General features: G+C 44.6%; 1 protein-coding gene across 2 annotated transcripts in view; it reads right to left on the bottom strand.

The window, feature by feature from the left end:
* Nucleotides 1-23,818, bottom strand: part of SYT10 (synaptotagmin 10) — a 307,503-nt gene that overhangs the window by 201,485 nt on the left and 82,200 nt on the right. For both annotated transcript variants that reach the window (XM_086938678.1, XM_086938685.1), the window contains exon 3: nt 2,892-3,456. In XM_086938678.1, coding sequence (XP_086794804.1) covers nt 2,892-3,456 — 565 coding nt within the window. The remainder of the gene's footprint in view (nt 1-2,891; nt 3,457-23,818) is intronic.

Here is a 23,818-nt window from a genome sequence, read left to right as displayed (position 1 = left end):
TATCAGTGGAGCCAAAGAGTAGTTCTCATCGAGTGAGGCTAGGTAGGTGCTCCATGTGCTCTTTATTTAAGTAGTAGAGTTATACCCTTATTCGAAAGACCACTGGGTGAATCAGCTCAATTGCAATAGTCTTTGACAACCGAATGTAGACATATCTTACCAGAAAGCTGTGAATAGAATACCGTCCATATACATATGGACGTCACATTGGCATCCAGGATGGTTAACTGTGTTAATTACATTCAGCATTTGATAGCAAGTTATTCTGCAATAAGCATTCAAGGGATGAAGTGACATAATAAAACATCCTAGTTCTGTAGAATTTAAAATGGGAAAGGAATGTAAACAAAACTCATTTTCATACACTTTTATAAGGAAATTAATAGGATATTTAAGTCACATTGAGGGACAACATGTTCTTAGTCATGGCATCTTGAATATTTGCGGCTTGAGCGTTCAAATGTAATCACTGCTTTCACCGAAAAATCTCCATGTTCAACAACTTTCTAGAATGTTAACTTTTTTCACTCACCATGCATTCTTTACCATGAGATAGGATGCTGAAATGCCCCATTCACCTAGTCATTGTTATATTATGGTATAGAAATGCATACGGCCTAAAGTTCACCTCGTCCATGGTTTCATATTGGTGTCCTCTTTTACAGGATTTTAGCATAGGGCAGCACATCAAGACACCTTGCTGCACCACCCTACACCAAAGTAACAGTGCAGGCATGCACCATATTTATGGAACACAGTGCATATTTGTCCTTTCTCCCTGTGCTGGCTCCATTTCTGCACCTAGTGCCCAGGCAGGAACCATTGCACCATGGTGCAAGGGTGCATCAGTTGAATGCAGGATTGCTTTTGTGCATGAAGGGACACCTTCCTGAGCTGTAACAGTCCTAAGAGGCGTTTCCCTCTTTATATCTGTGCTGCAAAGTGCAGCACATGTATAAAGAGGAAAAAATGTGGAGAAATAAATATATTTCTCCTTGTTACCCCTCACCTTGAGAGACATCAGGTTTTGACACTTCCTCAGCTTGACGTGATTTTGTAAATCTGTGGCAGAGTAAAAATCCATGGGTGTTGAAGTGTTGCGTGGAAACACCCACGGCAACGCCCATGGAACGCCTCCTGAGCGCAGAGTAAGGCAATGCAGCAATTAGCACTGCGTTGCCTTACTCAAGATTTATGACGGCAATCAAATCCACGTAGGGTTGCTTTCCATGGCTTCATAAATCTGATTCAGAGCCCTGCATCACGTATGCACCACTTTACATGGTGCAAAAGTGATGGAGTGCTCTCATAAATATGCCCCTTGGTGTGCCCATCGCACTCTCCAGAATAAGGAGGTCATGAGGGAGGGCCCAAAGGGAGTAATTGATTGAGGTTAACAAAACTTCAACTGAATGTGATGAACTGGCGCACTAATAATCTAACAGCACACGGCACCATAACTGGTTGAGGGTGCTCATAGCATGGACTATGTAGGAAACAACAGCAGCTTCAGTGGCCTTGAAAGGCAAGTGCCTCAAGACGTCTCCGAGGGTTTAATGAATTTTGGGCAGGATTGCAATTCTTTTTTGCCTAATTTTTTCCAAGTAGAAAGAAAATTAATTTTTAAATGCACCCCTAGTTTAAACTACAACTACACAATGTGGGTAAAATTCAGGGATGTTAATTGACCAGCTGAGGACTGATGTATATAAAAGAGGGTTGCCCATAGAGGTAGCCTTAATGTAAAGGTACTTGGGTAACTCTAAATATTAGGTCAGATTTGGGGGTTAGATCATCAAACTTCCTTCACCTTACACAGGAGCTACTGCTTGTATGCATTATCTAAACAGAAGAGCTTGCCCCCACATGCATCAAACTCCTGTTTTGCGTTTCCAAATTTGCGATTTTTACCGAATCGCAAATATGGATTCGCAAAACGGGATGCATCATAGAAAGTGCATAATATTTCCGATTCGGTAAAAATCGCAATTTTTACCGAATCGCAAATATTATGCGAATTCAAAATTGCGAATTTGCTATTCCCATTGATTCCTATGGGCCAAAAGGCCCATAGAAATCAATGGAAATTGCGAATTCGCAATTTTGAATTCGCATAATGTTGATGCATTCCATGGGTGCAGGGGGGGTCCAAAGGACCCCCCCTGCACCCCTGAAATGTTTTTTTAAATGGATGTTTCACACACACATGTCCTAAGGACATGTGTGTCTGTAACATGACATTGTTTAAAATGTAAATTAGAACATTTTAAACATTTTTCGCAATTTACCACGAGGTTCAACCTCGTGGTAATTTGCACTTGCAATCTTCAAAATCGCAATTTTTTAAAGAATGATGCATTGCATTTAAGGAATCGCAAATTTGCGATTCCTTAAATGCAATCGCATTCTGGAAAGTCGCAAAATTAGCGATTTCCATCACAAAATAATGATGCATCTGAAAAAGCATTTTTGGAATCGCAAACGGCCTATTTTAAGGAATCGCACCGTTTGCGACTCCAAAAATGCTTGATGCATGTGGGGGTTAGTTTCCCAGAATATTACGGATTGATACCCACTTAGTATGCAAAGATCTTGTCTCTTGTATACAGTTTGCCACTCAGCAAAATAGGAACACAAAATAAAAGCAAGCAACTAGGTGTCAAGTAACAGAGCATCAGACAATGCGACAAAACACTGGCACTGAAAATATAGATAAAACTGCCAACACTGACTGCACGTCAGTTTTCCAATACATATTCATTCCTTTGTAGTGTGAAAGCGAATACAGGTTACTTCTTAATGAGAGAACATCATCATGAATGTGGCATATGCAAAGACAGGTACACGCTGCTTTATCACTGCACAGGCAGTGTGCTCGACTCTGTACTTACTGTGGTAGCACAATGGATGTCTTTCCATACTGTAGTTTCCCTGGAGAGATCAGAGTCTTCAAATAAGTTATCAAGAATGACTTCCCCGATCATGTCATGTCTAGAAAATCTGTCAAAATCATAAACACTGAAATGTAGTTTCCTATTGCTGAGCTGGTCGTAGGCGACAGGAAACTGAAAGGTTTCATCAAAGACAGGGTTTAGTGTCTTCCTGTGAACACGAGTCTGAAACTTCTTTTTCCTGTCGGGAAGAAGATAGATCTTCACGTAGGGATCAGATGTTCCTGTGAAGTCTTTAGCTGGAAGTTCTAGGGCTTTTATGATTTTAACAAGGAGAAGTTCATTTTCATAGTCATACTGGAGAGTGAAGTTCAGTTTTCCGCATGTTTTAACATTTTCATTCTTGTTGTCATCAGAATCAACAGACCTCTGTTTATAGAGTTCTGGCTTTATTCTTCCAATGCTAGTGGTTGTCTCTCCTCTCTGCAGCAACTCGTTCCCCATGCTAAAATCCACACTGGATACTTGCATTTGCCTCGGCAAGTGCCTCCGGAATGAATTGTGTCTGAAAAAGAGAAAATGGCGTTTACTGTTTTCTAGTGGTAACTAAGAAATAGTACTGAAAGTAAAATGTGTACAAATCTGTTACACAAGTAGGTTTGCTACTGAAATATTGATTATCACAAAATAAAACTAAATGAGTTCCTTAAACCTACACCGAGATCTCATAACCCAAAAAAATGAAAGTTGACCTCTACGACCTCAGGAACACCTTCACAGTCTGTGTTGGGAACACCACACATTCAGGGCACCACTGCCAACCTGTCCTCAACCTCTGTGTGATATCCTTTCAAATGCTAACACCAACACAAATGGGAGATTGAATACGTCACTTTGGCATTTCATAATTCATCCACCACCAGCAGCGGTCCGTGGAGGGAGTTCGGTGGGGCAGGGAGGCGGTGCAGGGGAGGGTCAGGGTGGAGGGTGGAGGGTGGTAAACAACAGAATATGGATAATTGCAGGTAAGTGAACAATTTAATAAATACAACGAATTTCGTAGAGCGTGCTGCATCGCATTTTGCGCCTGCCGAAGAGGCAGTTTGTAGTGTGAAGCATGGATGTATATGCTTTCATTGTGTAACTGAACTGTCGAAGTTTAATGTGTATTTAATAAAAAGAATTGAGGAAAAACACACACACACACAGCTCATGCTGGGGAAAGTAAAATCTCCATTTTTGATAGACTTATGGAGCAGAGGGCTTGTAGGTGTCTTCCCTTCAGTGTTGATGTTAAAATGTTTCTGCTCCTGAACTATAAGCAACTGCCATCAGGCATCCACATCCCCTAAGCCTGGCATTAGAAGACAGAGAAGCAGAGGAGTATACTTTGAGGACATATGATACACCATCACTGTAGATCATCAGATAAATCATGGAGCACCTGCCACTGGACTCACGCATTATCATTTTCACTGGAAAAAAAGTCATGAGAGATGACAAAATCTAAGAAAGGCAGAGCGGCACAACTTTCCCAACCATGACAGAACTTTATTGGACATTTTTTTAATTGAACCTCTCTAGTAATGTTCTCAAATGTATTTAGGAGCATACCAAAGACGGTTTTCTTTCTTTCATTTCATTATAATTATCAATTAATCTCGCTCACTGTCACACATCGAGATCAACGCACTAGTCTGGAATTCACAAATTAGACTTCCAGTGGCGTGGAGAGTCTGACGTGCAAAAAAAAAAACCACTGCACATCTGGCCCACAGAATTATTGTTTAAGAGTTGAGAAAGCATCTACCCCAGCATCTTTCTCGGATGCTTGGCTTCTTTGAGAGCAGAAATTGATGCCTGCTGTCTGAGGCCACCACCTCTAAGGAGCGGCTTTCAAAATCAGTATGGGTCTTATAAGAATTGTTTACATGATTTGACAATAGACAACTTTCTTTGTTTCCATTTTAAAAGCTAATGCACAGTTTTAGTATTACCTTCCTTCTTCTAACCTCTCACCTTTTGTTTGCTCCGGTCGTTTGAAGCAGGATAACCATTCGTCTGGTATGTTATGTTAAATGTTATGTTGAAATAATTTGTAAAGTGCACGTACACCAAACGGTTTCATGGCGCTTATAGAAAGAGGTGATCAGCTGCTGATAAGATCATTCATTCCTAGGCCTGAGAGAACAGCCAGATTTTTAATTGTCTCCTGTTAGATCTGGGGGTCTCTAATTGGCAGAGGTAAGTACCTTATACCAAGTAGGGACCCATGCTTCTAGTCAGGGTGAAGGAATACACACAGTAGATAACCCCTGCTCACCCCCTAGGTAGCTTGGCACGAGCAGACAGGCTTATCCCTAAGGCAATTTGTATAATAAATGCACTTAACACAAACAATGACCCCCAATCCACCACAAACTGAGACCACAGTAAGTATATATAAAAATTAACTTTATCTAGTTTATGCAGTAAGAATCAGCAGTTACACGATGATAGCTTCTTTGGAAAAAGGTTGCACTTAATCTTAATGGTTGCACTTATTATCAGGAAGTTCTAATGTAGAAAAATAGTCTCAAGTCTCTTCAATTCAGTATTAAAATTAATACCACTGATCTATACTCAAGTCAGCTCTTCAAATTGTCAGCAAAAGCAATGCCCGCGTATTTATGTGCTCAAAATCAGCCCTTCGCTCGTTATACCCCCAAGCCCCGCGATGGCGCCTCACCGATTATTTCTTAGGCACCACTGTGACGAGCGGAGCAGACTCGCACCGAGCCCCGGCCGGTCCCGGCAGCTCTCCGCCCGCTCTCAGCACTTCAGGGAGCGGCAGGGAGCTAGCTCAGCGCTCCGAGCGGGGACAACAGGCCAGGGTCAGTCAGCACTCGCGCTGCTCCCTCGGCGGGGATGGGTCACTTCTTCCTTGGCTCTGGTGATCAAAACACAGCTCTCGGCGGCTTTCTCGGAAGTCCCGATGACATGGACCAATCCACGGCCCTCACGACGAGCCTCCTAAGCCACCCGGGAGTCAGCCAATGATAGCGCGGCTCCCGGGACAAACCTTCCTGACGTCACAGCTTCTGCGGGCAATGCAGCAAATCGGAGCGCGGCTCTCGGGAACAGGCCTACGGCAAAGGCCAATCAGAGCGCGGCTTCTATTGACGGACGACCAATAAGGTCACGGCCCCTTCGTTTCTTTCTCTGCGGCTTTGCGGAATGGGGAAACAGCTTCTGGTCAATTTCAGGCCCCCGGGCCGCGGCGGTGAATTGCGGGCAGATGATTTAACGCGCCCAGGGTCAGCAGGGCGAGCTGGATATCGTGAATCCTGGCAGAGGATTGTTTCGCCCTGGGGACGCCTACGGGCTCACGGCCACTACCGCACATGTGCCGACGAGCAGGTCAATCCCATGGCACAGCAGCTGGTTTGCAGGCAATTCTCAGCACGGCACTCTGGCACTGATCAGCAGTGGCAGAGTGTCCAAAGCATCTAAACCAGCAAAAACGAAATATAGCACAGCATCAAAAATAAAGGAGGCAGAGGCAAAAAGATGGGGGAAAACCACGCCAAGGGTGTCAGGTCTAACATCTCCTAAATTAAGAATAGCATGAAGAGGATCTGATGTTGGAAGGGAGTGAGTTTCAAAAGTAGGGAGCCAGAACCGCAAAGGGGCATCCACTAGCTATTTTCCGTTTGAAGGTGGGAATGGCTAACAGGGACTGGTGGGAGGACCTAAGGGAAAGGGCAGGGACATACCACTGGTTGAGAGTGGAAATAAATTCTGGGCATATGCCTTGGAGTGCTTTAAATATCAGGCATCCAATCTTAAATGCACAGCTTTGGGTTACTGGAAGCCAGTGTAGTTTCCTCATGAGGGGAGTGACGTAGTGCAATCTTGGCTGGTGATAAATAAGTCTCACTGCCTGATTTTGCACAAGTTGCATTTTTCTCATTAAGTACCCTGGAAGGCCAAAGTAGGTAGAGTTAGCGTAGTCGTGGTGTGAGATTACCAGGGACAGAACAACTTGGATAACCGCTTCCGTTGTGAGGAACCTACTGATTTTCCTAATCTTACTGAGTTGGAAAAAGCAGGTAGAGACTACTGTTTCAATCTGGGCTTTCATCGAGAGGTCACTATTGATTGTGACAATGAGGCTCTAGGCTGAAGAAGGCGATGGGGGCACTCCCAACTCTGCTGGCTAGAAATTCGAGGTTCAAGGGTTTCGAGAGCCACCGGTTAGGATCATCTCTGTTTTATTAGGATTTAATTTTAAATGGTTGTTATTCATCCAATTGTGGTTGTATAACATAGTGGTCTGAAAGTTCAGGATCGAGGCAGGGATGTTATCAATTGCAGGTCATCCGTATAGTTGAAGGTTTGCACTTTACTTTCCCCCCAAGGACTGAATGAGGGGAAGGAGATACAAATTAAACAGATGTGGGGACAGGGAGGAGCCTTGTGGGACCTCACAGGTTAATTTAACTTGGAGCCGTGTATTGGGAAATATGGACAGATTGAGAGCGATCATCTAAAAAGGGCGTCAAGCATTGAAGGACGGCTCCCTGTACCCCAGCGTCCCTAATGAGGTCCACTAGAATTTTATGGTCGACCGTGTCAAAGGCTGCTGAGCTGTCGAGGAGCACTAATGCCTGGGTGGTGCCTTTATCAGCCTCTTTCTTTATTTCATCCAATACACTCAAGATCACCATCTCAGTAGAATTGGCGGGATGTAAAAAGTGGGATTGTTCTATGAAGGAGCAAAGGCAGTTGACCACATGGGCTTCTAGCACTTTAGCCAGGTAAGGAAGTAGCGGGATTGGGGGCGATATTTTGAGGGGACCAAAACATCTGGACCAGTTTTCTTAATTAGTGGGACTATCACAGCTTCCTTAAAGAATCTGGGGACCAGTTCCTGGTTAAGTCAGCCATTTAGAAGGAATATGGCCGGCTCGGGATATGCTAGGAAGATTTCAGTCAAAATGTATTGGGGGCAACTGTCAGCTGGGGAGCCTGATTTTACTTAGTTAACAGGTCCAGGAGGGATTCTTTGGTAATAGCTGGGAACTGATGTAACGAGTAAGGATTCCTGGGTGTCACAACCTGTTTATCAGAGGATGGGTTATGTGTAGTAATAGCTTTGATAGATCTGATTTTATCAATTAAGAAATTATTCAAGGAATCACACAGTGCCCGAGTGGGGGTTCATTTAGCAGTGGTTCTGTCTGGATTGGACAGTTCATTCACAATTGCAAATATATCTTTAGATTTATTTGAAGAATTCAGAATCCTATTTGAGAAATAGGCAGCTTTAGTTTGTAGAATGGATTTCTTATATTGCTTACGTTGAGTTTAAAAGATGTTTTTTTTTATCTGTGTGTAATTCCATCTCCAAGTGCGTTCAGCCCGACATAGAGCTAATGTTTGGGCTTTCAAGTTATCAGAGAACCCCCTCTGGGAATCATGGCACCGAGCCATTTTAACTTTCCGAAGGAGGCAAAGGAGTTGGTGGCAGCCAGGATCTAATGTTGTTTTCACTTTGGTTAATAGAGGTCTGATGGATGCGTCCATCGGATTTCAATGAGTTACAGAAGGCACTGATATTAATATGGTTCCAGGACCATGTCATCAGACTCGTTTTGACAGAGGGTTTGGTTATAATCAAGTTGTTAAGGGAGAGGTTCAGTGGAGAATGATCTGCTTGGTGCAAGAGAATACTGTAAGATTGGACACTGTAAGATTGATGGTTCAAATTTGGTCAAGAATAAGGATTTTTTTATAAGTAGGCATTGTCACATGTTGAGTGAAATTCAGCTCATTGAAAAGGTCAGTCATTTATATTGCGTGTGGGCCACCCAATTCGTTATTGGCCTAATAGTTAACATCCCCAATTAACAATATTTTGGCATGATGGATTACCATGTGAGACATTTGTTCCGCCAATAATTTTGGGGAGAGGCATGTTGTGATGGAGTCAGTACAGCAATACACAAGTCAGAGGGGTGAGAGAGGAGTCAAGTTTAATGACTAGGGATTCCACCGAAGTGATGTCTATCGCTGTGAGGGTATTGAACCTCAACTCTTCCGCTACCCCATCCTCAGTTTTCCCTAGAGGCCAATTGGCCTGAAGAATGTAATAGTGTTATTCAAAAGCCTATATTGTTGCTTATACTCTCAATGCAAAGACATCACTAACATTGTTTGAGGTAATATTGTAGCACCATAACACTTAAACGCTTGTGATGAATATAAAACAGCCTTTTGCCGGAGGAAAGGGCCAATTTCTTTGGTTGAAAATGGTCGGAGAGGAATTTGTGAATACTTACCAACTTTTTACAGCTCATTCTTTGGTCCTTAGGTTATTCATAACCTTTATTTTGCTTGGCCTGGGCGGCTATGTCCCCTGTCATTGATATTAACAAGATATGATATATATCACACTAGAAAGGGAGAGCTTAAAAAAAATAAGGCGACTTCTGGGTGAAGCGTCTTCAATATCTGGACAAGCCTCATACTGTTATAAATAATACGAGGGCCAAAAGACAGGGCATGATGAAGGCTACATTGAGTAATCCAAAAACTACTGTGAGATGGATTTGTATAATAGGGCTTCTTCTGGAAGTGCAAAAAAAGCAACTATTCTGTAGGATCCTGTTTGAGAAGCCGACGTAACTAGGCATGTGAGTTTTAAAATTCACCTCGATTCTTTTTTGGGGTGTATTTTAAGGATCTCTTAGACTGATTGTTCTGCATGAACTGACTGTCCGAGGACACCTGTTTTGGATAATTGGTTCCTTAAACAAGGTTCATTGAAAATCTCCACGCAGGATATTTCCGTGCCGCATCCTCTGTGTTCATTTTAAATGCCAAAGAGTAACAAGGACATTATTATTTAATGATCCTGCTCGGATTGACCACCCGCTGCCAGCTAGAAATGGTCTTTGTGCTGTTTGATGGAAAAGAGTTAATTTGCTATAAGATTTACAGACACACTTACAAATCTCCAGCGCTGCGATTTTTTTTCTAAGCCTTAACTGCTGTCGTTACTGGGGGGGAGAGCAGCCCTGGAATACATCGTCACTTATACATGAGGCATTTTACTACAGACTTTCATTGACATTAATCTCTATGCAGACTCGTTTGCACGACCTACATCGGTGAATTACGCACCCTGTAAATTAGAAATCTTATGCCTCGAAACAGAGGAAGTCATGTGTCACTATAGCAGCTTTTTGCAATCTCATGGTGGAAATGTGCCCCAAAATATTTGATCATGTATATGCTCGCATTCTATGAGTTGCTCTTTTACCGATTTGCTAAACGGCGGTAAAGCAAAAACAACCTTAAACATTATGAATCTGTGCCATTCTAGAATTGAACAATAGGGCATAGTCCAAAAGCAGCAAAGTATGCTGCAGGGAAGAATTGTTTTATAAAGAAATACCAGTATGAGCAATCCACTGAGAAAATCCTCAAAAGGAACCACAGGCACGGCCCCTAGTCCAGGTAGCGGGGGCGGACGGAAGAGGACATGTTGGGATTTTAATAGGCGGACATGCACCAGGACCCCAGGCACCTGTAAATTCAGGCATGCATGATCTATCTGCGCTAACCCTTCTCACCCAGAATCCGAATGCCTCAAAAATCAGGATATCGGGGAAAGAAGAAACAGGAATGAGGAGAAGACACAACTTGTAACTCACTTACCCATTGAAGTAACGGCTATGACTCCTTGGTTAAACAAATACCCCAAAATCCTCAAAACAAACTTTTCAAATACCTTTAGAGAGAGAGAGTACAATAATATAATTCGTTTACTGAATTTACTCGAAGACAATGCATTTCAAATAACCACTCCAAAACTAAGCCCTAGACCTAAGCTAAATTCTAAACTAAATTGATAAACATACTTTAAATTAACCCTGGGCGAAGAACTACGCTCCGTTCGCGGAGTTTGCGGAGTTTCGGCAACTCCGCGCTCCGTGGAGAACGCGAAGTTGTCGAATACTCCGCAAACTGCTGCGTAGCGTAGTTCTCGCGCGCTCAATAGCATTTTCGCGTGCGCGAGGATGCTTGTCGGTAAGATCGAGTTGCCGAACACGCAGAAACTGCAATCTGGCACAGAATAACTCGCGAACACGTTAGCAGTGACCGGAAATAAGGGGACGCGAGCGGGCGGGACAAACCTCTTGGGTAACTTTGCGCGCTACACATCCCGAGCATGCAGGCAATCAATCAATCAATCAATCAGGATATTTGTATAGCGCGCTACTCACCCAGAGGGTCTCAAGGCGCTTGGGGTAGGGGGGTCCGCTACTGCTCAAATAGCCATGTCTTGAGTTGCTTCCTGAAGCAGAGGTGGTCTTGGGTCAGGCGGAGGTGGATGGGGAGGGAGTTGCAAGCCTTGGCTGCCAGGTAGGAGAAGGATCTTCCTCCCATGGTGGATCTTCGGATGCGTGGCACGGCGGCGAGGTCGTGGCTGGTCGATCGTAGCTGGCGGGTGGGAGTGTAGAAGGTCAGGCGGTTGTTGAGGTACCTGGGGCCCAGGTAATGGAGGGCCTTGTGTGCGTGGGTGAGGAGTTGGAACGTGATTCTCTTGCTGACGGGGAGCCAGTGAAGGTCTCTCAGGTGTCCGGAGAAGTGGCTGTGTCGGGGGAGGTCCAAGATGAGTCATGCGGAGGCGTTCTGGATGAGTTAGAGTCTTTTCTGGAGTTTGGCTGTGGTTCTGGTATAGAGGGTGTTTCCGTAGTCCAGTCGGCTGGTGACGAGTGCCTGTGTGACCGTCTTCCTGGTTTCGGTGGCGAGCCATTGGAAGATCTTTCGGAGCATGCGTAGGATGTTGAAGCATGATGATGAGACGGCGTTGACTTGTCTGGTCATCGAGAGGGAGGATTCCAGGATGAAGCCCAGGTTGCGTGCGTGGTCCGTTGGTTTGGGTGCGCTTCCCAGGGCAGGGGGCCACCAGGAGTCGTCCCAGGCGGAGAGTGATGATCCAAGGATGAGGACTTCCGTCTTGTCTGAGTTCAGTTTCAGGCGGCTGTTCCTCATCCACTTGACTACGTCTTTCATCCCTTCGTGTAGGTTGGTTCTGGCGGTTCCTGGGCCGTTGGTGAAGGAGAGGATCAGCTGGGTGTCGTCGGCATAGGAGATGATGTTGAGGTTGTGTTGGCGTACGATGGCTGCGAGGGGGCTCATGTAGACGTTGAGGGTGGGGCTGAGTGATGATCCTTGTGGTACGCCGTATATGACTTCGGTGGCCTTGGATCTGTACGGGGGAGGCGGACTCTCTGGGTTCTTCCGGTGAGGAACGAGATGATCCACTCCAGTGCCTTCTCTTGGATTCTGATGTTGCTGAGGCACTGCACTAGGGTGCGGTGGCAGACCGTATCGAGTGCTGCGGAGAGGTCCAGGAGGATGAGGGCGGCTGTTTCCCAGTTGTCGAGCAGGACTCGGATGTCGTCAGTGGCTGCGATGAGGGCGGTCTCGGTGCTGTGGTTGGCGCGGAAGCCGGACTGCGAGTGGTCGAGGCTGGTTGGGCGAGCGCAATTGGTGATCCACTGTGTGAGGTTGTTGGCTGCTTGGTTGGGGTACGTTGAGCTGGCGGGAGGGTTCTGGCTCAGTGAAGTGGTGAGCTGGTCGGTGGTGATCTTGTTCCAGTTCCTGCGGGGAACCTGTTGCGGTTGGTGGTGAGTCGTGGTCTTTCTGAAGCTGAAGTGGACGCAGCTGTGGTTTGTCCAGTGGAGTCCGGTGGAGTGGCTGAAGGAGATGTACTTGCTGGAGGAGAAGACTGGGTCAAGCGTGTGTCCGGCATAGTGGGTGGGGGTGTTCACCAGTTGCATGAGTCCGAGGTTGGCAAGGTTGTCCAGCAGGGTGGTGGTGGTGTTGTCGTTGTTGTTCTCCAGGTGGAAGTTGAGGTCCCCTAGGAGGATGTAGTCAGCGGAGGCGAGGGCGTGCGGGCTGATGAAGTCTGCGATGTCTTCGCTGAATTGTGTGCGAGGACCTGGGGTTCTGTAGATGAGGGTGCCTCTGAGTGTGGTCTTGGGGTCGGTGTGTATCTGGAAGTGAAGATGTTAAGCGGCTGTGAGGGTGTCGTCTGAGTTGGTCGTGATGCGGATGGTGTTCTTGTGGACGATGGCGATGCCTCCTCCTGTCTCGTTGACGCGGTCTCTCCGGGTGATCTTGTATCCGTCCGGGATGGCGACGGCGATGTCGGGCGCTGAGGAGGCGTTTATCCATGTTTCCGTGAGGAAGGCGACGTCTGGAGTTGTGGTGTCGAGCAGGTTCCAGAGTTCCATGGCGCTCCCAAAGACGAAAAATGGCTCGCGAACGGGTCAAGCAAGCTACTACGCATGCTCGCGGAGCTATGCGTAGTTTCGCGGAGTGCAAGTGCATCTTCGCGTAGCTCGCGGAGTGCGGCTACGCGAACTACGCCCAGGGTTACTTTAAATAAGACATCAACCCATTTCTTACCCTTAAATTTACCATCCCTCTAAAGTCAACCTTTACTCTGCATCTAACTCTTTCTAATAGCAATACTTACTCTGCCATTTATTTTCTGTGTTACTATTGCCCAACCATTCAATCAATACACTGGCTGCAAACTGTGAATAGATCGATGGAAAAGAGAAAGGCGCAGCCGGCATCGGCCACGCCACAAGTATGGCGGGTGCACTGGCCCCCCCTCCCTCTATCTTGGAGGCAAGCCTGTAGCGCAATAATGACGCAACAGTCGGGCCTCAAAGCTGGTTGGTTCCCAAGCCTCCCAGTGACCCTAAAGTGATAGAATCACTTCCAGGACACCAGAGGAGGAAAGGCCAGACCGGTTAGAACCGGCCTGGCAGGTAAGGGGTTAAAAGGCTTGGAAGCGCGAGAGTCTGCCTCTTTGACTCCGCGCTCCACAGCCTGCCTCATCAGCCTCTAGAGAGGCTGTAATTTTTTTCCTTTGTTCTGTCTCGTTTTTGGTGGACGGCTTGAAGGACTGTGGTGCCGGAATTTAAGAACATCTCGGCGAGAAGAAAAGCGGTGCAGCGTCGCAGAAGAGATCATGCTTTTTCTTTTCTCTTTCTCCTGCAGGTTCAAGAGCAAGCGGCGTGGGCAGCATTCGGGCGGCATGTATGGGCGAGGGCAGCATGGCGGCTACAAGGACACCCGGGCCCGCCCCCGCTTCACGTCGGGAGTGTAAAGGAGTCGGGTGTATCGAGAAGCGCACACACGCTTCTCTGAGGTACCGGGGGGGCAGGCACAGGCCCGCACTGTACTCCGTTGCTACAGAGCTTTCTTCCGCTCTCCCCATTTAGGTAAACAAGCATATTTGCCACCTAAGGAGATCAGTATATGCTTTAATTTAACTGGGGATCAGCAGCAGGTAGCACTGGGGGGACTGTTGGGGCCCATGCGCAACATGTATTTTGAGCACTGAGTGTCGTTAGGATCACTGTTTGTAAAAACTGTTTAGTGGTTTACTACAACTATTGCACATTTAGAGTCCAGTGAGTAATCTTGGTCTAAGTGATGTATTAAGGGGACAAGCACATTGAGCCAAGAAAAAGGGTGATATTGTGTGCTGCTTTGGGGCCCAGTGTGCATTGGTGAAGTAGCTAGTATCAGCACACCCTCATCAAGGACCTTTTGACATACTGTTTGGAACTGAATTTAATGCATTTTGTGACTTTTCAAGAGTACACAGAAAGGAACACTGATGGATGTTTTGTCAGTTAACTAATCTTCTGCTTCTCATTATAGGGTGCAAACAAGGAGGACACAGACAGGCCTGCATTTCACTGCTTCTGTGGGCCGCACAGGCTTGAGATAACTCGCCTAACCCCAGGTCAGCTGGTGTGGCACGGCTCCAGTTGCGTGGTGCTTCTGGCCAATTTGTGTGCCTCCAACAGGGCTAAGGTAAGGACCTGGACGAAGTACCAGGCCTGTGGATTATTTTGGGGTCTCTCTCAACAGGAGTGATTACTTAAGTGTGGATAGCATTGTGTATGCAGTGTTATTGTTTAGCATGTTAAATGTAAACCAGCAAGAGGGATCAGGGGCTATGGCCAGCAAGTCAAAACGTGGCGAGAAGTGCTCCCGCATGGAGCAAATGATGGAAACAATGATGAGCAAGAGGGTGACCATGGATAGCAGATGGAAAAAGGTTGATAAGATAGGGCAGAACTTGGCAGACTTCAGAGAGAGAGTTGAGGGTCAGGGTGGGGCGGTTGAGAGACCTAAGCGCACCATTTTGCCTCCCAAATGAAGGGGGAATTGGACCCACTCCCCAGGCGGGCTAGGCCCAAGGAAGGGAGGACTCTGCAAAAGCTCCTGTGCCAGTCCCCCATCTGGGGGCGGACAGGGAAATGCCCAGTCCATCGAGTGCGGTTCCTTCGGGGGAGTGTCCCTCTGGGGTCCCAGTCCTAGTGGTCCCTGGGGGGTCCTGCAGGGGGGGTGTCACCTGTCCCGGCGGTCCCTACACTTGTCCTGATGATATCCACACCTGTCCCAGTGGTCCCTATACCTGTCCCAGTAGTCACTACACCTGTCCCAGGGTCCCTACACCGGTCCCAATGGTCCCTGTAGGGGTGGCCCTGCAGGGTGGGGTCCCATCAGGTGCCCCTGCAGCTGCCAAACAGGTCCCACAGAAATTAGTGGCACAGCTAGCGGCGGTTCTCCCTTGGTTAGGGAGGGCTGGGATGTCGCCAACATCAGTTGGGGCAAAAGAGGTAGGGGAAGACCCTTTGGCTGAAGCAAAAAAGATGGTGGCACAGTTTATTGCAACACCCGGTGGGACACCAGGCGAAGGGCCGGGTACTGCATCTTTTCCCCAACCAACTGGGGGGGTTCCCCCGTTAGGAATCAACAAAGATGTGCCAGTGAGCAGCCTGGGGACGGAGAAGCTGACGGAGCCAGCTGGAGTGGTTTCAATAGGTAAGGAAGTGACATTACATTACTGGGCGTGGATGAGTCACGCAGCAAGAGGGAACATTTGGCCAGGCATGTACTTGTATGGGCTGGTAGTTACGTTAATATGTTCTCTCTGCTTGTGGACTAAAGGGAAATGGAGTATTCAAGGAAACAGAAAGAGTGGATGCTGCCTAGTGAATGGCATAGTGAATTGTTGAAATTCAGGGTGGAGGAGAATTTAAGCAACTGGATTAGGGCTTTCTCAGAATTCATGGCAATAACAGCTGGGCTTTCTCCTAGCATACAAGCAGAGATGGCTTGTTACCTGAGTAGGGTTACTATGTCCCATGACAAATATGGGGGCATATGGTGGAAGGAATATGATAGTAATTTCAGGAAGGCTGTGGCAGCTGACCCATCCCTTTCCTGGGACCAAGTCGACACGATCGCATGGCTGGATCAGTTTGGGCCAGGACAGCCTTCTAACCCAGTGCAAACCTTCAACAGTGTTCAGACATTTTAATCTTCTCAGCCCTTTCGGCCACCCCAAACCACAGGCACGGCCCCTAGTCCAGGTAGCGGGGGCGGACGGAAGAGGACATGTTGGGATTTTAATAGGCAGACATGCACCAGGACCGCAGGCACCTGTAAGTTCAGGCATGCATGATCTATCTGCGCTAACCCTTCTCACCCAGAATCCGAATGCCTCAAAAAATCAGGATATCGGGGAAAGAAGTAACAGGAATGAGGAGAAGACACAACTTGTAACACACTTACCCATTGAAGTAATGGCTATGACTCCTTGGTTAAACAAATACCCCAAAATCCTCAAAACAAACTTTTCAAATACCTTTAGAGAGAGTACAATAATATAATTTTTTTATTTTTAGAGAATTTCCTCAGAGGCAATGCATTTCAAATGACTTCTCCAAAACTAACCCTAGACCTAAGCTTAATTCTAAACTTAATTGATAATCATACTTTAAATAAGATATCAACCCATTTCTTACCCTTAAATGTACCATACCTCTAAAGTCAACCTTTACTCTGCATCTAACTCATTCTAATAGCAATACTTTCTCTGCCATTTACTGTGTTACTATTGCCCAGCCATTCAATCAATACACTGGCTGCAAACTGTTAATAGGCCGACGGAAAACATGGCGTCCGGTTAGTACGCGTTCGCGAAGGCTCCTGAGGTTGAAGAAAAATCTTGCAAGAGTAAAATGCCCTCCTGAACGTTCAGAAGATTACTAATGGAGTGAGTACCTGACGATAATTGTGGCCGGATTCCCCGAGGATTGGACTCCCGAATTGACATTGCTGGGGCATCGCAAAGACTTTGAAGGGGCTTCAGAGTATTCACTGAGCTGTGGTCCCTCCCGCGCCCCATGCCCCGTAAGTGGCGGGTTTTCCTGCTGTTGTTTGTTTCATTTTGCCCCTGTTGGTGGTTTTTGTGGTGGAATCCGTGGGTGTGGAGCCAGAGGAGCCTGTGGGGTGGCCCGAACGGGAATCCTGCTGGGCTTGAGCTGCTCACGAGCTCGGCAGGGGCCGGAGTTCAGTTGCGCAGTGCTCCATCCAGAGCAGATTAGGCAGAGGCAGCACATTCTTGAGAGGTTCCCGGTGTGAGTGAAGGGAAGGAGGAGAAGGAATATGCTACGAGGTTAAAGGTTGTTTGGAGCTGGCACAGTCAGGGGAGACGATATACGATAATGCTGCAGGTATAAAGTCCATGCAGGAAGAAACACGGAATGCTGGACAAAATAAGTAGGAGCAGAGCAGAAAAAAGGTGTGTTAAAGAAAAAAAAAGAAATCAGGTGTTTTTTCTGAAAATAAAATAAAAACAAATTTCTGGCCAGAATAAGGACTGGGGGTCAGTTGAATATATAGAGACATTACAGGTGGAAGAAAAGGTGGAGGGGACATCGTAGAGGAAAGCTTCGCAGGGCAGGTACCAACTTAGAAGTTTTGGGCAAAGGAACTCCTTGAAGGGTGCTCAGAGAAAAATTTGAAATAAGATAACAGCAATATAGTCTGTGCCCCTGAACCAGATTGGAACCATAACAGGAGAGTGGGAGAGTCCAAGGAGGATGAGGTTGAAAGGAAAAAAAGTTGCGACACTGGCATGAAACCTAAAATTACACCCTCATTAAGAACCTTTTAAATAGATTTGAAACATCGGAATCAAATCAGACGGTGATTAGAGCGGCCTGCGATACTTTGGAGAAAAAGACTGGATGATCTTGCCTCTAGGACTGCTCAACTAGAAACGTTGGTGAAAGATCTTACATTACAGATAATGGCTAACACAAAAGAGATCACACTTCCAAGAGGGAACGAGGTGCTGTTGAAGGACAAGTTGGAGTCATTGGAAAATAACCAGAGAAGATGTAACCTTTGCATCCTACAAATCCCAGAAGTGACTGAGGGGGAAGACATATGGGCATTTGTGGCAAAAATGATCAAGTTGAGAATCCATATTGATTACACAGAAGAAGACGTAGTGAAGGATATACAGAGAGTCATAGAGACCCATTCAGGTGGAACCCAAATAAAACAAAACCAAGAAAAATCCTGGTTAATTTTAATACGTATACGATTAAAGAAGAAATTCTAACCCAGGCTCTAAAAAAGAAAACCTCAACAGCAGATCCAATGTTTCTCAGATCACGGCTAATAAGCAGTGGGAGTTTGGAAATATGATTGTTCTCTTTCAACGGCTGGTCATAACGGCCCAGTTAAGAATCCCTGCCAGTCTGCTGGTAATGCATAATAACAAGATGCTAAATTTCCGCAGAATAGAGGAGGCTGAAGAGTTTCTTAAATCCTTGTTGGGTACAAGGTTGGAATTGGCAAGGCAAAATGCAGTTTCTTTTTTCACTTTGGGATACATTGCTGAAACATTTTTTCTTTTTCTTTCATTTTAGTTTCAGGGTTAACAGCAGAATTGTTTAAAATGATGAACTAATTAGGGGGGTACAAATTTAGAATTTTGATATCTAGCCTCTCAACCTCGGAGGGTCTCCATAGGCTTGGGCCGTAAGGAAGAAGGATGAGGTGGATTTTCCAAAGGGGGAGGGAAGAGGGACACGGTAGGTTTTAGTGCCCGGGTGGGGGAGCAGTGGGAGAAAATAAAAATAAAAAGTTGTCCTCATAGAACTTATGTGAACTCAGGTCTCAACTGGATAATGAATCTAAGGAACGAATATGATCCCTAGCCAGAGAGAACAGTTAGAACCTGCTATCATGGAATATAAATGGGCTCAGAATGAGAAATAGAAGAGAAATTATTCTGCAATATTTAAAAGATGTACCAGCGCAGACTGTTATCCTTCAAAAAACCCATTTAACTAGTAAAGAAATGTGTGGTGTCTTTAAAGCTAGAAAGTGGCTACAGAAAGTGATATTCACTGACCATCATCTTACTATAAGAGGGTTAGCTATTTTGGTTAAATCAAATCCCCTTATAACAATTGCGGAAAGTAGGGTGGATAACCCCGGTAGATGGGAAATAGTAAAAACAAAAAGTATTGTAATCAAGCCTATAATGTGTTAGGCTATTATGGTCCAAACTTGAATGATCATACACCATTAGGGAGCCCACTCTTAGAACTCCTAGATTTTCCTGATCCAATCATATTTGGGGGATTTCAATGTGGTAATGGAAGACAATCTAGACTGCTCCAACTAAAGTAGAGCGACAGTACATAACAAAACAATTTCTTTAATAATAAATTCAATAAAGAAACTCGGTTGGTGTGATATTTGGAGAGAGAGGAATGGAGCCCTTGAGAGTTTTACTTTTAATAACTTAAAATATGGGCACCAATAAAGAATAGATCTCTTCTTAATCAACCAGTGTATAAAAGATCAGGACAAAGATGATGATGCTATCCATATAGGATCACATATATGTCAGCCCATTCAGCCATAAATCTAGTTCTGGTTCCGCCAAATGTTGAAGTACAAATAAGATAGACTATGGATCGTACCATTCTATCATATGAGGGCATGATAGCAAAATTAGGGATGGAATCTCAAGAGTTCTTTGAAAATAACATAAACAGTGCACCATTGGGCATAGTTTAGGATGCGTATAAAGCCTTTTTGAGAGGAAAAATAACATCAAGCAAACCCTATAAAAATAAACAACGAAGAATGCAGATTACCAACATCGAGAATAAGATTCAGCAGCTGGAACAAGGGCTACAAGAGGCCGGGATAGGACAGGGGGTGTATCAATTCCCTGTGCAAACCCTTAAAATGGAGCTTGTAGCTGTAGTATAAGCAAGATTACAGGAGAGATGGTGAGTAAGTAAATTGCCTCATTTCAATTACTGGGAAGGTTGTGGTGAATTACTTGCCTTGAAAGTTAAAAATAATTTGGCAAGGAATTTTATAAAAGAATTAAAACAGGAAGACACAGGTTGCCTTACTGGGTACTGAAGAAGCTATGCTAAACCATTTTGAGAAAGTATATTTGCAAGATCTAACTACGTTAGATGAGAAGGTGGAAGAATGGTTGGGCATAGAACTCCCCCGTAAACTTTCAGATATTCATAGGGAAGTAATAAGCCGTCCAATAACGGAAGGTGAAATTAGAAATGCAACAAAATCAGGGAAATTGAATAAGGCGGCAGGCCCAGATGGCCTCCCTGTTGAAATATATTATAAAGTTAGAGGAATACATAGTCCCAGTTATGTGTAGGCTGTTTTTATATATTTTTAATAAGGGTAGGGAGATCCCTCCAGCGTGGAATTAAGATGTTGTCACCCCCGATACTTAAGCCGGATAAACCATCAAACTCCTGTGACTCCTAGAGGCCTATCTCATTGCTAAACTCTGATTACAAGATCTACATTAAAATATTGGCAGATAGGCTTAAAGGTGTAGTGGGTATGTTCCTTAATGCAGATTAGAAAAGCTTTATGCAGGGGAGGGAAATGAAAGACTTAACCTATAATTTAATGAATCCAACGATCTAGCACTCGCATATAAAATACTGCTGGCAGTTATTACAGTTGATGCGACCAAAGCCTTTGATTATGTAAATTGGGTCTATTTGCAAAAAATCTTATGATTAGCTATTATAGGGGATAATTTCTGTTGATCAATAGAATTATTATATAACAACCCTACAGAAAAAATCTTAGTGAATGGAAATATTTCAAGATCCTTTAACATATACCGCAGATTCAGGCAGGGATGCCCGTTGGCACCTCTCTTTTTTAATTTATACATTAATCCCCTTGCGGAGAAGATAAGGATATGTGACAACATACTCCCTTTTGAATATCGATCTTAGGAGAAAAAAGTAGGGTTATACGCGGATGATCTAGTGATATACACCTCAGAGCTCACTACAGCATTACCAGTAGTGTATAATCTAGCATCACGTTTTTGCCGGATTTCAGGATTCTAAATCAATAAAGGCAAAACAGTCATAATGACATGGAATATAAACACACATTTAAAATTTGTTAAAGAGAAAATGAGATACCTGGGTATCAAAATCGTCCAGAAAATAGAAATAATACCCAAAATGATTTGCAAATTATTGGTAAAGAAGTGGGGAAACGTTTACTTAGTTGGTCCCATCTCCCTTTGACAATCTAAGGTTGAGTCAAACTGGTGAAAATGTCTATCCTCCCTGAGTTCACATTTTTGTTTCAAAATATCCCCATGGTTTTTAAGGAGGAATGGCTTAAAAAAATTCAGTCAAAAATTACCAGATTCATATGGGCCTCCAAGGGCGCCAGGATTCCGTGGAAAAAGTTAATATATTAATATTATAAGGGGCATCTACGATTGCTTGATTTCTGCTATTATGTCTTGCTTTTTCTTCTGAAAGGAGGAAACATATTATTTAGTACTGCAGATAGTTTGGATATCGGTAAACTGTTCAGAGCAATGGTCCACGATGTGAAGGAGGAAGAGTTTGCCTTTATACAGAAATAGGGAGATTGACGTATCTTCAAAAAAGTGTGTCTTAAGACCTTATCCAGTTTTGCAGAAACATGGTACATAGTTAGGAGAGAATCAAAACTTAACTATTATAGCGGAATGTCTTCTATCTGGGATTTATTGGGATCCCCGGAGTGGGCCAAGGATTGTTTGGCTCTCCCGATAAGAGAAGCAGGAATAATAACTTGGGGCCAATTGATGGTCGATTGAGCCTTAATCTCTTGAGAGGAAGGTCAGGAGATTGGCAATAATCAACTGTCCAGATTTAAATACATGCAGCTGAAGAGTTGGAGTCTTATCGCCGGCACCAGTACGGGACTATCAAATAACTTGGAAAAAGAATTGGCAAACTGGTATTCGCTGCTAATAGAACTTGCAGATGAGGACTTCAGTCTACCATCAATGTTGCGGGATTAGAGTTTGCCGGGAGAGCAGATGAAAGATTTGTGGCAAGTATCTTGCGACATGCTATACTCCACAGTACGTTCTGCAAATTTAAGGCAGAATCACCTTTTCTGTCTTTACAGGGTTTATTGGACGCCTAATAAATGATCAAAAATGGGAAAGGGCACCACTCCAACATGCCCATAGTGTGGAAAGGAAAAAGAGGATGATATACATATGTTTTTGGAATGCCCTGAGATCCAAAGTTTTTGGTTGGACGTGAGTAGCATTATATGTGAAATACTTGGAGAGAGGCTCCAGGTAAGCAAGTCTCTTGTTTTCTTTGGGATTTATGTATCTCACTCAAATAATGTAAAAAAAATGATTTTTTTTATCTGATATTGCTTGCCCGGAGGTAAATATGTAAGAACTGGATTAAAGCTACCCCCGAATAAAATAGAATGATTGATCTCAATAAAATATATAAATTGGTAAGATCGGACTTCCAAAAATAAGAGGAATGGGTTTTGGCTCCCGTATGAGAACTGGGTAAAATCAGTTATATATATATAGTCCAATGATTAGACCTCTATACCATATTGCTTGAACATTCCTGTTGAGGTACAGCTCATGGAAAGGCAAAATTAAGCCTCCTATGATAGGAGATGGTGAGTGAGGTGTAGAGGGACACATTCCGGATTAAAGAACAAAAGAACTCTGGTGGGTGCTACACCAAAGGAGACCCCCTGAGTACAGAATACTATATTTTGTTAATCTGGTCAAATGAGGACAAAAAAAAACACTGGCTGCAGGTCAACACAGGATGAGGTATTTGCTGTACCTGTAGGTTAGGTCACAACATCAACCCTCATTGAATACACAGCCCCCAAAGATCTCAAAATAAAACCCCTAACCTAGCCAGGGGAAATATTTTCTCTTACAAACATAAAATGCTTAGTAATGATATGATTGAAGACATACTGCTTTGGAATTCTCTCCATACACATCTAACAATACCAAAACTAGGGCTGGTAGAAGGGGAAGACTGAACTCCTATTAGTGTTAGCTTACTTGGGAAAGTTCACAACTAACTATGAAGTGTCAAGTTGCTCGCATTTGCGTGGTTCTTAGTTGAAGTTATGCTGACACCATTTCCTGCAGCTGATTGCTCCGCCCAAAATGGATGGGATCTCAGGCTTCAGTGAAGAATGCTTAGCTCTCAGTGGCAGTAGCATACAGTGAGCCCTCAGACTCCGGCAGCCCAGAAATGACAAGCACGGGACACCATTCACAACAAGAGTAAGGGGTTGCCACACTCCTAGCTCTGCTAGGAAATCTAGGAAGCTTGAAATCTAATGCAATGTTTTGATAATATGAAGTGTTTCCAGTTTCAGCTAGAAATGTTTCATTCATAAATAAATGCAAATACAAATAAAGCTGGCTCTCAACTGAACAGGTCGACTCCCAACAACAGAACAAAGGACAACATTTACATCTTGCTTGACTATGACCCAACCTTCATCCCTCAAGTTAAGGCAGCCAATAAGAATGCATTCTATCACCTTTTCCATATCAGTGGGATCTTTCATTTGATTTGTTGTTAGAATTGCAAGTTTCCCCCTCGAATATAGCAAACGACACTACACTGGCGCCTCTAATGTGATGTTCACCAAGCTGCAACTCGTCCGAA

This window comes from Lissotriton vulgaris, chromosome 1_1, assembly GCF_964263255.1.
Source record: "Lissotriton vulgaris chromosome 1_1, aLisVul1.2, whole genome shotgun sequence".
NCBI classification, from domain to species: Eukaryota; Metazoa; Chordata; class Amphibia; order Caudata; family Salamandridae; genus Lissotriton; species Lissotriton vulgaris.
The sequence above is the reverse complement of the archived record's forward strand: the minus strand, read 5'-3'. Positions and strand labels throughout refer to the sequence as shown.